This window comes from Durio zibethinus, chromosome 11 (genome assembly GCF_047325235.1).
Source record: "Durio zibethinus cultivar Kanyao isolate XHJ-2024 chromosome 11, ASM4732523v1, whole genome shotgun sequence".
Lineage (NCBI taxonomy): Eukaryota > Viridiplantae > Streptophyta > Magnoliopsida > Malvales > Malvaceae > Durio > Durio zibethinus.
Window position 1 is genome coordinate 3,561,348 of NC_143172.1, and position 13,589 is coordinate 3,574,936.

Here is a 13,589-nt window from a genome sequence, read left to right on the forward strand (position 1 = left end):
AATCAATATTTTTTAAATCGGTTTGATATGAATTAAATTTTATTTGTTCAACTAGATTCATCAATTTTTTTAATTTAAATTTTTAATATATTATTTTAATATAATTTTAAATATATTTAAAATTGATTTAGATATAAAATAGTTTTTTTTATGAAAAGTTTAAAATATATAAAATATAATAAAATTATATAATTCGATTTTTTTATTTTTTGATCCAAAATTATTATATATTTAATATTTAAATTTAATTCAAATTAAATAAAAATTATTGTGAATCAAATTAAATACTATATTTTAAATCAATTTTTAATTTTTTTAATTTTATACAAAATCCTTATCAACTTTAATAATACAACCAAGGGATGGATACTGATATGGACTGCTAGCATTGTTCAAAATTCATCCAATTTTATCAATATTTATTAGTTTAAGTGGTAAAGAGTTCAATTTTTTTAATTAAGATTTCAATTTTAAATTTTATAAATTAATAAAACAAATTTAAAAGTGTTTGTCATTTTTATAGGGTCAAATTCGACTCGATTCTGAATTAATTGAAATAAAAAATAGTTATCGGACACCAGAGGGTTTAAGGCCAAAAAAAATTCATTATAGAAATTTAAGTATAAGATATCCTAAAGTAACAAATGTTATGTTAATAATGGTTTGAAATATTTTACCATTTGTTTTGAAAAGTGAAATATTTTACCATTTGTAAAATAAAGAAAATATATTTAATTCACATTTTATTTGTTTCTCCAATCTCCTTTACCTCATATTAATGTAGTTAGATTTGGATTGAATCATCGACGGTATCTTTGAAAATTGGAAACAATTGTTGTTTCATTCAATCCGTTAAAATTCATTTAAAACGGATTTGATTAGATTGGTCAAGCTTGATTTTATTAAAAAAATTTATTATTTATTCTTTAAAACTATTTTATAAATGGTAAGATTTAAACCCTTATTTCTTTACAGATTTATTAATATACTAATCATTAAGTTAAATGTATTTATTTGTTAAATATCTATCACATTTAATTATATTTAATAACAAATAATGCTTTTAAAACATAAGTACTTTTTGTAATGAAGTCGGTTAAACCAATTAGAATGATTAAACCATGCACCAAATATTCAACCAAATTCAACCTTTGATCCTATTATTAAAACATTGCCTGTAAAATTAGTACCACCATTTTCATAAGTCTGCTTAAATTTTAATTTAAAGTTTTCCCCTTTTTAGATGTAATGGTTCATTCTCTTTTAAATGCTTAATGTTTATTTTCTACTTATCAATCCAATTATTTATGTAAATAACGTGAATGTGTTGGATAAAAATTCATGAGTATCTATTTTTGTAAATATTTTGAGAAAAGAATTATATCAATATTTGCCATTTTAAATGTCGAATGTTAGTATTTTGTTTGACAATAAAATAATTTAATATATATGAATATAATAAAAAATAAATTCATAAATATTTACAATATTTTTATTTGGGCACTGTTATAAATAAGCCCTTTATGATTCAAGATGTAAGGAAAATCACTTTCTGAGTAAGGTCAAAATAATTGGAATATAACATTATTTCAACATTTTTATTTCTTCAAGCAAATATATATTTTATAAGAACTAGTATTACTATAATAAACCAATATTACAGAGCTTGGAAAAAAAAATTTGAACAAAAATTTAATAATTATTTAAATTTTTATCATTTTAAGATAATTAAATGGGTTAATTCTAATGAAAATAAATATTTTAAGATTTAATTAAATAAAAATAAATATTTAAAAATTAAATTAATTCAAAATAAAAAATTAAAATTTAATTAATTATAATAAAATATCATAAACTCAAGTTATTATTGATTTTTTTTTTGGAAAAAAAATATATATAAAGGGTACTAGCCGGCTAAGGTACATTTTCTTTTCAAGCCACGTGTCCTGGCTGCTAAGGTAGGGGCTGCATCTGCCATATGGGGGACCCACAAAAATTATTTCCACCTCCGATTTTCTAACCCCAAGGAAGTTGCCGTGGTCGTTGGAACAGGGGAAGGAAGAGAGCGGGTTGGCCATAGCAATTCCTGATTCTAAGTTACAACCGTAGCCAAAAACCTGAGGAATTAATGTACGATGCACGGCTTCAAGCGTTCCTGAGTGGGAGATTGCGAGTAAGCAAATTTCTCTCACATTTTTCAAGATGACCCCTCGACTTTTGCATAATTCTTGTATTACCCATTATTTTATACTTTTTGAATATTTTGATCCCCGAAAGCTTCAACTATGACACATTTATGGTAATTCAATAAAAAAAAACTATTGGTATTAAAATTTCAATATCAAAATAAATTTCTTTTGCTAAAAGATCAAATATTTGAAATTTCTACACTCAATCATTCCCATCCTTAATTGGTTTGTCTTTGTGTCCAACTACCTTGAAAATATCTTAATCATCCACTAGTATTTTTCATTAAAAGTTCCAAAAAAAGAAAGTGTACTATTGGATAAAAAAATGAAAATGGATAAAAACGAAAAATTTATTAATTTAATAGTTAAATTATAAGTAAAAAATTACAAGTTTTTTACCCTTCTTATAAAGCAAAAGAAAAGTTTACAAATCTCTGCTATCATAAATGTGAGAATTCTTGTACTGTGTAGAAAAAGAATGTATAGAAAGACATAACACTAACTTTATTAGAACCTTTTTAAAAAATTTTATTCAATATTTCATAGTTTGCAAATTGTGGTGAACGTGAAGAAGGCTGGCGTTGCAAGTGACGTACTAGTGAAAGGAATTAATTAACCATCGATGCTCAAAGCAAATGCGACTAAATTTAAAATTTATTGAAAATAATTTACTTAAATAAAAGATTCGAGATTAATAAGGAAATAAATAAATAATCAATATTTAATTTAATTTAATAAAAAATATTAATTAAGATAAAATAATTAATTTAATAAATTATAAAATATATATATATATCATTAATTATTTGTAATTTTGAAATTCATCTTTATATATACATGAGGCGAGATGGAACACTCTATATTCGCTTATGGCTCAGTATTTATTTCCCAAAAAAAAAGCTCCAATGCCAATCGTTTGAAGAATGCACTTAATGGACCGAAACAAATTAGAATCATAAGATATGATCTTTTTATCATTCTTACTTTTATTATCTTTTTACAAAATTTATCCTTATAAAAAATAAAATCAAATGTATGGATTGTAAAAAATAAAAGGTAAAAAAAGAATAAAAAAAATTAAAAATCCAAAAGAGTATGTTTAACATTAAAGCAAAAAATAATCTCACTCATTGAAAAAAAAAAAAAAAAAAAAATAATAATAAGAGATTGTTGTAATTGCTTCTGCATTACCTCTCAAATTTGTAATATAATTAATATAAAATATATATGATATTTATAATTCAAATTTTTTAAAAAAATGGATAAAATAGATTACATGTCTGTGAAGTTAAATCTGATGAGTTATTTTATATATTAAAGAAAAACGCAAAACAGTTTTAAAACGACTGTCACTAAAACTTTCGAAGTATAATCATTTTAATTTACACATTATTTTCTCATTATGTCCATACAAATTGTTAAAAAGTAACAAGAACACCGACGCTGTCGTTCAGTAGTAAAAATTTAATGCTATCACATAGCATGATTGCTTAAATATATGTAGGCTCAAATCCTCGCATCATTGTCAAAATGAGTCGCCATCGAGTCAAGCTGTTAAAGGACTGGTAATGGTCCTCCTCTATTTACGGAACAAGGATAATCGAAAAAGAAAAACAAAAAAAAACAAAAGGCCCGAGTGCTAAAGGAGGAAGGAAGGCTACCGTGGTTGGGTTATTTAGAGAGCCTTTTACTAAACTCTTCAAGTCCAATTAACACTTCCGTTTATTTTTGGGCATCTTGTTTTAGAAAGATGAATACAATCACACCGGCAATCAAAAGATGATATTGACAGGGAAGAGAGATATTTTTTTTTTTTTTGGATAGTTGAGATGGTTAAAATCAGAATATTCATTAACATTAATAATTTAATATTTTATCAATAAATCATAATCAAATATTATTATTGATAAATACAACAATAATTTCAATGACATGCTTCTTGCAAATATATCTTTATTAATATACTATTGTTATTGGATCGAATATGGAGTTCCCGTTTAAAAATCATGTCGAGGAACTGATTTGAGTCGGGCCAGGCCCTCGCCCCATTCGTAACTCTAAGCAACATCAATCGCCATGTAAGAGACATAGATTGATTAAATTTCCAAAACTAAAAGTTTGATGAACCTCGGTTCATCGGCACAGCGGTGGAATTTTTTTTCTTTTAAACTTTCATATTTTTCAAATTTTAAAATGTTTAGGAACACCATACCATAAAAATGTATCTGCCACTGCATCGGCAGTATAACTACATGTTGACACTCGTACGCAATATTTAAAGAGTGAGGAAGATGATATATTATGAGAAATTGATTGAAGACAATGTTTAAAGAGCGAGGAAGATGCTATATTATCTAAAATGTAGGACGTAAATTAGTTGAATTGAATCCATTAATAGCAGAAAGCCTTGTAACTTTTAAGTCAGAGAAAAGAGCTAGGAGAAAATAATTCTAGGATGATTTGAGTGCAGAAATTGTATTTTTCTCCTTATTACCCATTGGCTGATGCATAAAAATTTATCTTACATGTCAATGCTAAAAAGAAGTACAGCTACAGAGAAAAGAAAAAGGGAAAGAGAGAACCGGTTGTTCCCCGAAATTTCCGAAATTTTTTCACAATCTTTTCTCCAGGGAAAAGAGAAAAGGGGAGAATCAAAAGAATCAAAACACCTTTCTAATTACCTTCTTCAAGGTGGCTTTAGTCATTCGAAGCCAAATCCTCGATCGCAGCTACGAAATGACGAAAACTACCTTGAGTCATGTCTTAGACCTTATTATGGCCCCCCCCCCCCCCCCTTTTTTTTTTTCCCATGATATAGAACTCAAAGTCTCAGACACAAATGAATGAATAAATGTCAAAAGAGATCAGTTAATAACTCATCCACCAGGAAACTGAAAACCTCAAGCTCTACCGCTGATATCACCTCTTCCTTTTCTTCATTGAAGCTTTTCCAGTTTTCATTTCTCTCCATTTCTTTAACATACTGTTTTCTACCTTCCCGCACCTCCCATCCTATAACCAATTCCTGAGGATTCCCATTAACCCAATCCTCTGCCACTTTCAGTAAGTCGGGCTCAAACCCTTCAAGTCCCATATCAAAAAGTAGTTTAGCATTGTTTTCCACCATTAATCTCTCCCTAAAGACATCTAACAATAGATTATCAGCCTTAAACTTTAAACGTTCTGATGGGATTTTCGCTTTCAATAGCATAAGTAATTTCTTATTTGCTTCTCTATCTTTTTCATGCTTTTCTTCATCGGATATGTTACCTTGGTTGTTGACGGAAACTGAGCAGAGTTCGTTGTGGGATTCAAGTGATTCATCTTCAAGCTCTGCCATTGCAATTCGTTTCTCCAAGTCTACTGGTTCCAGCTGAGCCAGGCTCTCAAACCTTCGAATCTTTTGCGTGAGCTTTTGTTTTGTTCCTGTTGTCAACAACAAATGTCATTCTTGTTAATCGAAGGGCTGTGTCCGAAAGAGACAGAGATGAATGACAGAGATAGAGAAGGAACCTTCCACAGAGGCCAAGTGATCTTCGACCGGAGAGCTATTGTCTTCTTCATCATCATCGAAGGGGCAATCTAGAACAGACGCTGGACTAAACTGTTCCTTTCCTTCTTCGTTTGGGCAATCCTGTTTCTGTGCAAATCGTTCGAATATCAGTTAACTCCAAACAGCCAACAAAATCCAAGACTCTCAAAGAAGTAGCAACTAATCGGACAAGTTCATCTAATGACAGAAAATCTCAGGTCCAATCAAACACTGCCCATTTATTGGCATTTGGCATGTTCTCGAAATCTTATCCGTGAAGAACTAGACGCAAATCAAATGCAAAGGCCAAGTCAACTCACTACATTACAACATTTTGACATCTGCTATAAGTTAATTAATTTATATAATTACTTAAAATATAATATTTAGCAATACTGACGACCTCTGTGTTCGAGTTGAGGTCTCCTATCTCCTGCTTATTAAGTTAATGTTTCAAATATAATTTAAAATATAATATGATAATATGAAATAAAAATTATATGAATAAAAATATTAAAATAATATAATTTAAAATTTTAATAAAAATTGTAAATAAATTTAATTAAATAAAAAAAATATTTTATATTTTTAATATAATACAAATTATAATATATAATTTTATATAAAATATAAAATATAAAATAAATATATAAATTATTAATATTTTATATAATATAAATACATAAATTATCTGAATTCAAATAATAGGAAAGACAATTCTCCTTCTCTAACCGACAAGAAAGAACACCAACCTAATTCCAAAACTACCCATACTTAAAACACCAAGAACCAACATCTATATTTCAAAAAATATATTTCTTTTTAGCCAGATATTCCTATATAAATTTAATAAGGATAATTAGGTAAAATTATAACATATGAATAAAGGAATGATATGATACATCTCGTGTAATGTGAGATTAGATGCTCTTTCGAGTTTCTGTGCCGTGGATCGCACAAGAAGACAGCGTGTAGCGGGATCGTTAAGCCTGGAAAAGCTCGAATGCAAAAATTTTAATAAGGCAAATACCAATCAGATAACGCCACCAATCGACAGGGCAAATATTAATATAAACACGCGAAACAGTGAATGAATCTTCCTTTACCTTTGTGAAGTTGATGGAATCCTCACCGACTGTTACGCCTACTGTATTGCTGACTTTTGGCTTCTCGGGTAAATCTGTTTTACCTTGAACGTCGTCGTTTCCACTTGAGCTCTCGGAATTACCGTTCGAAGACGGTAAACTGTTCGCCGTAAATTCACTTTCAGCCCAACAGTTACTGTTGCTGCTTGTGCTCGTAGAGACCCTACTGGTAGTAATGGTCGTAGAAGAAGTGTCGGTGGTGTTGACGTTGGTAATAGTAATCTGATCAAACGGTTGATTTTTCTCTTCAAGAAATTCACGAAACAATTTCCAGCGTATGATCTCACCATGATCATCCTTGTCGGCATTTCTCCAAAAGCTTCTTTGGAAGAGCTTCCTAGAAAAACTCCTGTGTATATGTCCTTTCCTCGAACTGTTACTTTTCAACGACGGTGGAGACGACTTGATGGAAGGAAAAGGCAATAGCTTGACGGCGTTAAGAACAGCCTCTGAAGCTCTTTGCAGAGCTGAAATGGTGGTGGAACCTCGCTTCGAACGACTTCTGTTTTTCAGAAGTCGTTTGGTAATGCTTAAGTAATCATCTTTTGATTTCTTCAAGTCGACCTCGAGAAGAAACCTGACAGTGGTACAACACTGGCGACGTGGAAACGACTTGAAGCCACTAGAAGAGCACGAACTCAAATCGTCTCTGAGGTAATCTTTGAGCATCAATGATGATTTTTTCTCGATCGAAAGCGTTTTCCTAAGCTTAATGTGATCAGTGGGAATATTGATCAAAGCCATATTTATGATAAAAAAAAGTGGGTGAAAAAAAATTCAGGGTTTTAAACAAAAAAATGTGTTGTTAGTTGTTACAGCTGGAAGCAATATTGGTTAATGATAATGAAAACTTGAAGGAGATAATTAAGCTAGCATTTAAAATAGGCTCTGAATGATCAGAACACAAAGGCTTTGGCAGAAAGAGTTGCAGCTTTTAGTACAGCAAAGAAACACAGAAGAGTAAAAATTATAGAGAGAGATTTATAGGGGAAAGGAAATGGAAGGCAAGAAAGTGAGAGATAGTTCTTAAGGTGGTGCTGAAGATTTCTAGGGTAAAGACTTAAAAGGAGGGAGAGAGAGAGGGAGGGAGGGAGGGTTTGCAGAGAAGCTTGGATGCTTCTTCTTCTTCTTCTTGTTTTTGTTAGTTGTTGATGTTTCATTTGAATCGCAAGTTTGAATATTTTAGTGGTTTTTTTGAATTGGTGAATTAAATGCACGTAAAAGTTTGTTTATCGTTTTTCTATTACTATTACAGTGAGGGGGGAGAAGCGAAGGAGGTGTTGGGGGTTTTTGGACTGGTCTGACAGACCAGTGGTTGACCTTTGACAAATTTGAAAATGATGCAGCAGACTTGGAGGAGGAAGGGAGCATCAGCCTGGCCTTTCTTCGGGCGCTTAACCGCGTGTGCTTATTTTTGCAAACAAATCTTACCTCATATAGTATATTAAGCACGCAGTTGATTCTCATTTCTTCAATTACAACTGTCAGTCATTGCCTCAAGATTGAGTTTCGAAAAAACAAGTGTTAATTTTTGAAAATGTTTTGAAACTTAAGATCTTTTTGTACAATTTAAATAGTGATGTATCGTGTTAAGGAAAAAACTTATATAGAGTTCTATAAGTGAAATTTATAAAATTTTATATTAAAAATGAATAAATAAAATTAAAAATAAAAATTTTCATTACATAAATTAATTTTGTAAAATTTTAAAAAATTTTGATATATTTATTAAATAGATATTTTTAATAAAAATATTAACAAAATTTTTACTATTAAATAAATATCGATTAAATTTGAATTATAAATAATACTTTTAATAAAATTTTTTACATATTAATAATATTTATATTGAATTCTATTAATCTATTAATTTTTATTTTTATTTATTCATTTTTAATAAAAAATTTTATTAATTTCACTTATAAAATTTTATGTAAGTTTTGTCCGGTTATTAGTTAGTTAATGAAGAGTTTTGCTTATTCGAAAGAAAATTTTATTGTAGAAAGGGTTACTTCTTTAAAAAAAATCTGCTTGCCTATTTCTTTTAAAATTTAAAGTAAAAGTTATATATCAATTATTGAATCAAATATTCAATTGAATGTGATAATCCAATTCAAGTTTAATGAATGTTTCATTTGCATATTTGCTTAATTATATATGTGATTCGAATCATACAATTTTGCATATTTGCTTCAAACTTGAATTTCATGCCTAACAATCTAAACTAATCTAAGCATTAAAGGTTTTCAGTCTTCCACAAGGTGATGAAATTCCAATAATGTGGGATATAATAATTTGAAAATTAGAAGTTGGGTTTGGTTAAAACTGTCTTTATAGCGCATAGGTGAGTGATAAATGATTATAACTTTCAACTTGCAAATTAAAGAGGGAACAGCTTAAGTAGCTACAAATTTTGAAGTCCCTTGTGATTCGAATCTAAAAACAATGCAGAGAAAATTTAAAAGGTTCAGTTAAAAAGACGACTGATTGCATGATTGATGTTGTCACGGAGGTTTGGGACCACAGCTTGGTACGTGCCCAACTATGCATGGCCAACATTTTGAAATTGTATGAGCTTGCACCTGCTTTTTTTCATAAATTCAATCATAATGTATGGTAAAATGATACTAAATAGTTAGTACTTTTAAATTTTTTTGGCTGAATATGCTCTTAAATGATCAATTGGATCCAGTGACGGTCTAAAGCCCAGATATTTGAAACTGAGAGAAGAATTTTGCATTGGAGAAGGGATTTTACCTGACGACTGGCAAATCAAAAGAAAAGTGGTCAAGATATCTAAGGACCACACTAAGATCAGATATATCCCACAGTCTAAAAGGATGGATCAAAGAAGCACATGTGAGGCACTGCTGGAAACTTAATTGCACCTCCTCCCTCCACCCTCCCCCCTCTCTCTTGATCGATACAGATTAACGCCACACCTGAGCTGGAAAAAATAACAGTGTCCCAGACTACAACTTCTTAAAGATGCTGTGGTTTTTATTAGATGGCAGTGCAAAACAATGTAACCCTTTTAACTGAAGGGACTGCCCTGAAATTGGTATATAGCTCTTTACGGTGGGTCATTGTTGCGGTAACGGTTTTAAAATTGTCCAACGAATTTAGAAATAAAATAAAAAAATAAAAAATAGAATCATCACCAATTTGTTTTAATTAAATATGATTGATCACCCATTAAAATATATCTTTTTAATAAAATTTTAAATTTAATTAAAATTTATTAAAAATATAATTTTAGAGTCTACGAAATAGATTGGGTCTGAGAGTTAGTTACGCATGAAAAATGATTAGCACTCCCATAGTATTCGTTTAAAACGGTATCAATTAATTACATGTTATCATTTAATTTTGACAAAAACGATTTTTGTTTCCGTAGTTGAAATATAATTTCCTTGACTTCTTTTGATTATTGAAAATTTATTATTATTATTATTATTGTTGTTGTTGTTGTTGTTGTTCTATTTTATCATAAAAAAATAAATTAAAATTTTTTTATTAAAATAATTCTTAAAATATTCTAGTACATTTAATAACATTAGAAGAACCTATTGTCATCTAAAAATTTTTTAGGCATAGCTTCTTGGAATATATTAGAATCCTATCTTTGGAGGCCTAGATTTATTATTCAAAAGAATTATATCATGCATGCAATGTAAATGATAATATGTTCATGCACACATTTTATTTTTCTTTTAAAAATTTTATTTTTTATATTATTATTGTTATTGTTCTGAAGAAAACAGAAATTTTTATCATATTAAAAAATTATTATAAATACTCCAATACACTGATAGTATTTAAAAAAAATTTTTTACCTAGAGATTTTTAAGGCATCATTATTCGAAATACCTTAAAATCTCATCATCGGGTAAAAATTTATTTTCTCTCATTTTTTATTATTTTATTTTTAACAAATTAGTTAATTTTTTTTATTATGTTTTTATTTTAACTTTATAGAAAAAAGAAAAAATTTTATTGTATTGAAAACTTTTTATAAATATTCAAATACGATGGTAGTTTTTTAAAAAATCTTCGTACTTAGATATTTCGTAGGGATAGCTACTCGAAATATCTTTGAATTTTGTCATCAGATAAAATTTTTCTTTCTTACATTTTTTATTATTTTTGGTTATTTCTCATTTTTCAAATTAAAAAAATCAAAATTTAAAAATCATTTTTTTAGTGTTAGTATTATAATCTTTAGTTATTATTTTTATTATGATTATATTGTTTTATAAAGTTCATTTTAACTTTTAGTAGAAAAAAATTAGACTTTGTTTTCCATTATTAGTGTTATTTATTTTTTTGCTTTCATTTTTTATTAATTTCATATTATAAAAACAACAAATATTCATCCTAAGAAATTTAGAAAATTTTAACATATGTAAATATTAATAATAAAGCTCAAAATAAAAAAATAATATATATAAAAAATAAGTGAAAAAATAAAAAATATTTTATCTAAACAAGGCTGGTCAAGGCGTTTGGCGTTGGTTCAGTGAAATATTGGTTCAACTGGACTGGTCTAGGTAGAAGGAAGCCAGGTTATAGGTCAGTTGTGTGGATCTCGAGTTGGGTCACGGGCTAGTAAGCGGATCGTAGAAGTTTAAAACGACATCGTTTTGACCTTTAGCTACCTATATAAAAGCTCAAATTTTTTTTTGTTCATTTTCTCCTCTCTTTAAAAAAAAATCCAAAAACTCTTTGAACAAAAAAAAAGGGTCAGCCAATTGCTAGAAATTGATAGCCATTTGTCGCGTTGGTCACTGTCATCGGTTGTCGTTGGTGATTGAAAAACATAAAAAAACTCTCAAAACACATATCTTACCTTTCTCTTTATAGATCTAGTCTCTTTTTCACAAAAAAATAGTCTTAAATGGCCTGGATCTGTTATTCAACCCTAGGCTAAAAACTTTTTTTTTTTTTTATGGATCTTTATTTTTTTTTTTAAATCTGGCACTGGGTTCCCTCATTGGAGGGATTGTGTTTTTTTTTTTTATGTTTGTTTCATGCTTTTTTTTGCAGTGATTTTTTTTTGTTGTTTTACAAAAGCATCCATTTTTTGTAGGATTTTTTTTCTTTTTTTTTAAGGTTATTTATTTTGTAGGATATCTGGGTTGACTCTCAGGGTCTCTTCATCTTGGGTTTGTCGTCATGGAACTTTATTTATAAAGCTCTGATCGTAACTTTTCATCTGGGTAAGTGGTCTCCAAGGCATGGGTTTGGCTGTTTAACAAAGGGGTTAGTAGATTTGGGTCAAAGTGCAACGGGTAAGTGCTACAGGGCTCTAGGTAGGCTGGTGGTGCTACAGTGGAGGTTCAAGGGTGCTAGGGTGGTGTAGGGGCAAGTGGCCAATAGTGTCGTGCACAACACCCATTGTTACCAGCCTTTTATTTTTTTACCTTTTTTATTTTTGTATTTTTTATTAATGTTTAGTTAAATATTATTTATTGTATTTTGATATAAAAAAAAAAAAATCAGGCTTTGATCGACGAACTTGTTAGAATTGAAAATTTTAACCTGAAACCTAAACAAATTTAGTATTTACAGTTGTTCCTCTTTGAACATTGTTGAAAATCAAGAATATGACAAAGACAAAAACAAAAATTTTGTCTGGAGTCCAAAGAGATTTTTTTTTCCTAATTGATCCAAACTAATCAAAAGGCTTATCTCATTAAAAACCAAAAAACTTTAAAGATCAAATCAAAATGCTCATCTTACTCAAGGCTCGACAATTTTTGAAAACTTAAAATGATTTATCTAAGTATAAGCTTAACAACTTTAAAATTCTCTTATGAAAAAAAACTTCTCTAGGTAGATGTTCAACAACTTTAAAAAATTTTCATTCTTGGAAAAAAGCTCTTCTAGGTATTGACTCAAAAACTTTTAAAAAATTTCATATTGAAAAAGGCTTATATAGGCAGAGGTTCAATAACTTTAAAATTTTCTTCATTTTGAAAAAAGCTTCTCAAGGTAGAGATTCAACAACTTAAAAAAAAGATTTTCATCTTGTTTTGAAATTTCTTATCTTTGAATAAATAAATTTCTCTATATTAAAATCTCTTATTTGATTATTATCTTTAGTCGAAGATCAAAATTTTATTTTTTATTAAGGAATGGAAAGTTCCTGTCTTTGTTATAATTGCTCATGGATGTATGTACTGAATGTTCTAGATGCAATGCATATAATGTAATCAAAATTATTCATTTTCAATTATGATAAAAAGCTCTTAAAATCTCTCATCTTTTTACTTCTTTTATCATAATTCTCAATAATTGCCATAAAACCAATTTGTTCTTAACATTTGACTATTACATTCTCTCTCAATAATATTTTTCCTTTTCAGAAGTTTGCAACATCAATGTCTTGTCATGCTTTTTTCGTTATTTTTCATTTACCTTTGTCAACTTTTAAAAAATAATGTCAAGATCTTTCGTATTATTATTTTTTTTAACATTTTAAGTTCAAGACAAACAAAATGCAATCACACATTGCTCCCATTCATTCATAAGATGAACAAAAATGATGAATTGAAATAAAAGAATGGATACGCATTATTCCTAAAGGAAAGAAAGCATATTTCATTAAATTGATAATAAGTGCATGGTAATAAAAGTGTTTCGATAGAAACAAAGGTACCCAAGTAATGATTACAAGATAGTCATGAACAAAATATTCCTAATTTTTTTCTTCAAAGCTTA

At 28.6% G+C, this 13,589-nt stretch overlaps 1 protein-coding gene across 1 annotated transcript; it reads right to left on the reverse strand.

Moving 5' to 3' along the window:
- Positions 1-4,657: 4,657 nt before the first annotated feature.
- LOC111290767 (uncharacterized) lies at positions 4,658-7,902 on the reverse strand. Its single transcript, XM_022882231.2, has 3 exons — positions 6,828-7,902; positions 5,703-5,829; positions 4,658-5,615 (listed from the first exon to the last, which is right to left on the reverse strand). The coding sequence occupies exons 1-3, from the start codon at positions 7,608-7,610 to the stop codon at positions 5,044-5,046; spliced, it is 1,482 nt and encodes a 493-aa protein (XP_022737966.2). The 5' UTR covers positions 7,611-7,902; the 3' UTR covers positions 4,658-5,043.
- Positions 7,903-13,589: the final 5,687 nt, after the last annotated feature.

Excerpts from the sequence above, each read along its gene's own strand:
- LOC111290767 (XM_022882231.2), bottom strand. The coding sequence starts at position 7,610 with ATGGCTTTGATCAATATTCCCACTGATCACATTAAGCTTAGGAAAACG. Across the intron at positions 5,830-6,827 it reads ATTCCATCAACTTCACAAAG|AAACAGGATTGCCCAAACGA; the intron begins GTAAAGGAAGAT and ends CGATTTGCACAG. Across the intron at positions 5,616-5,702 it reads TCACTTGGCCTCTGTGGAAG|GAACAAAACAAAAGCTCACG; the intron begins GTTCCTTCTCTA and ends TGTTGACAACAG.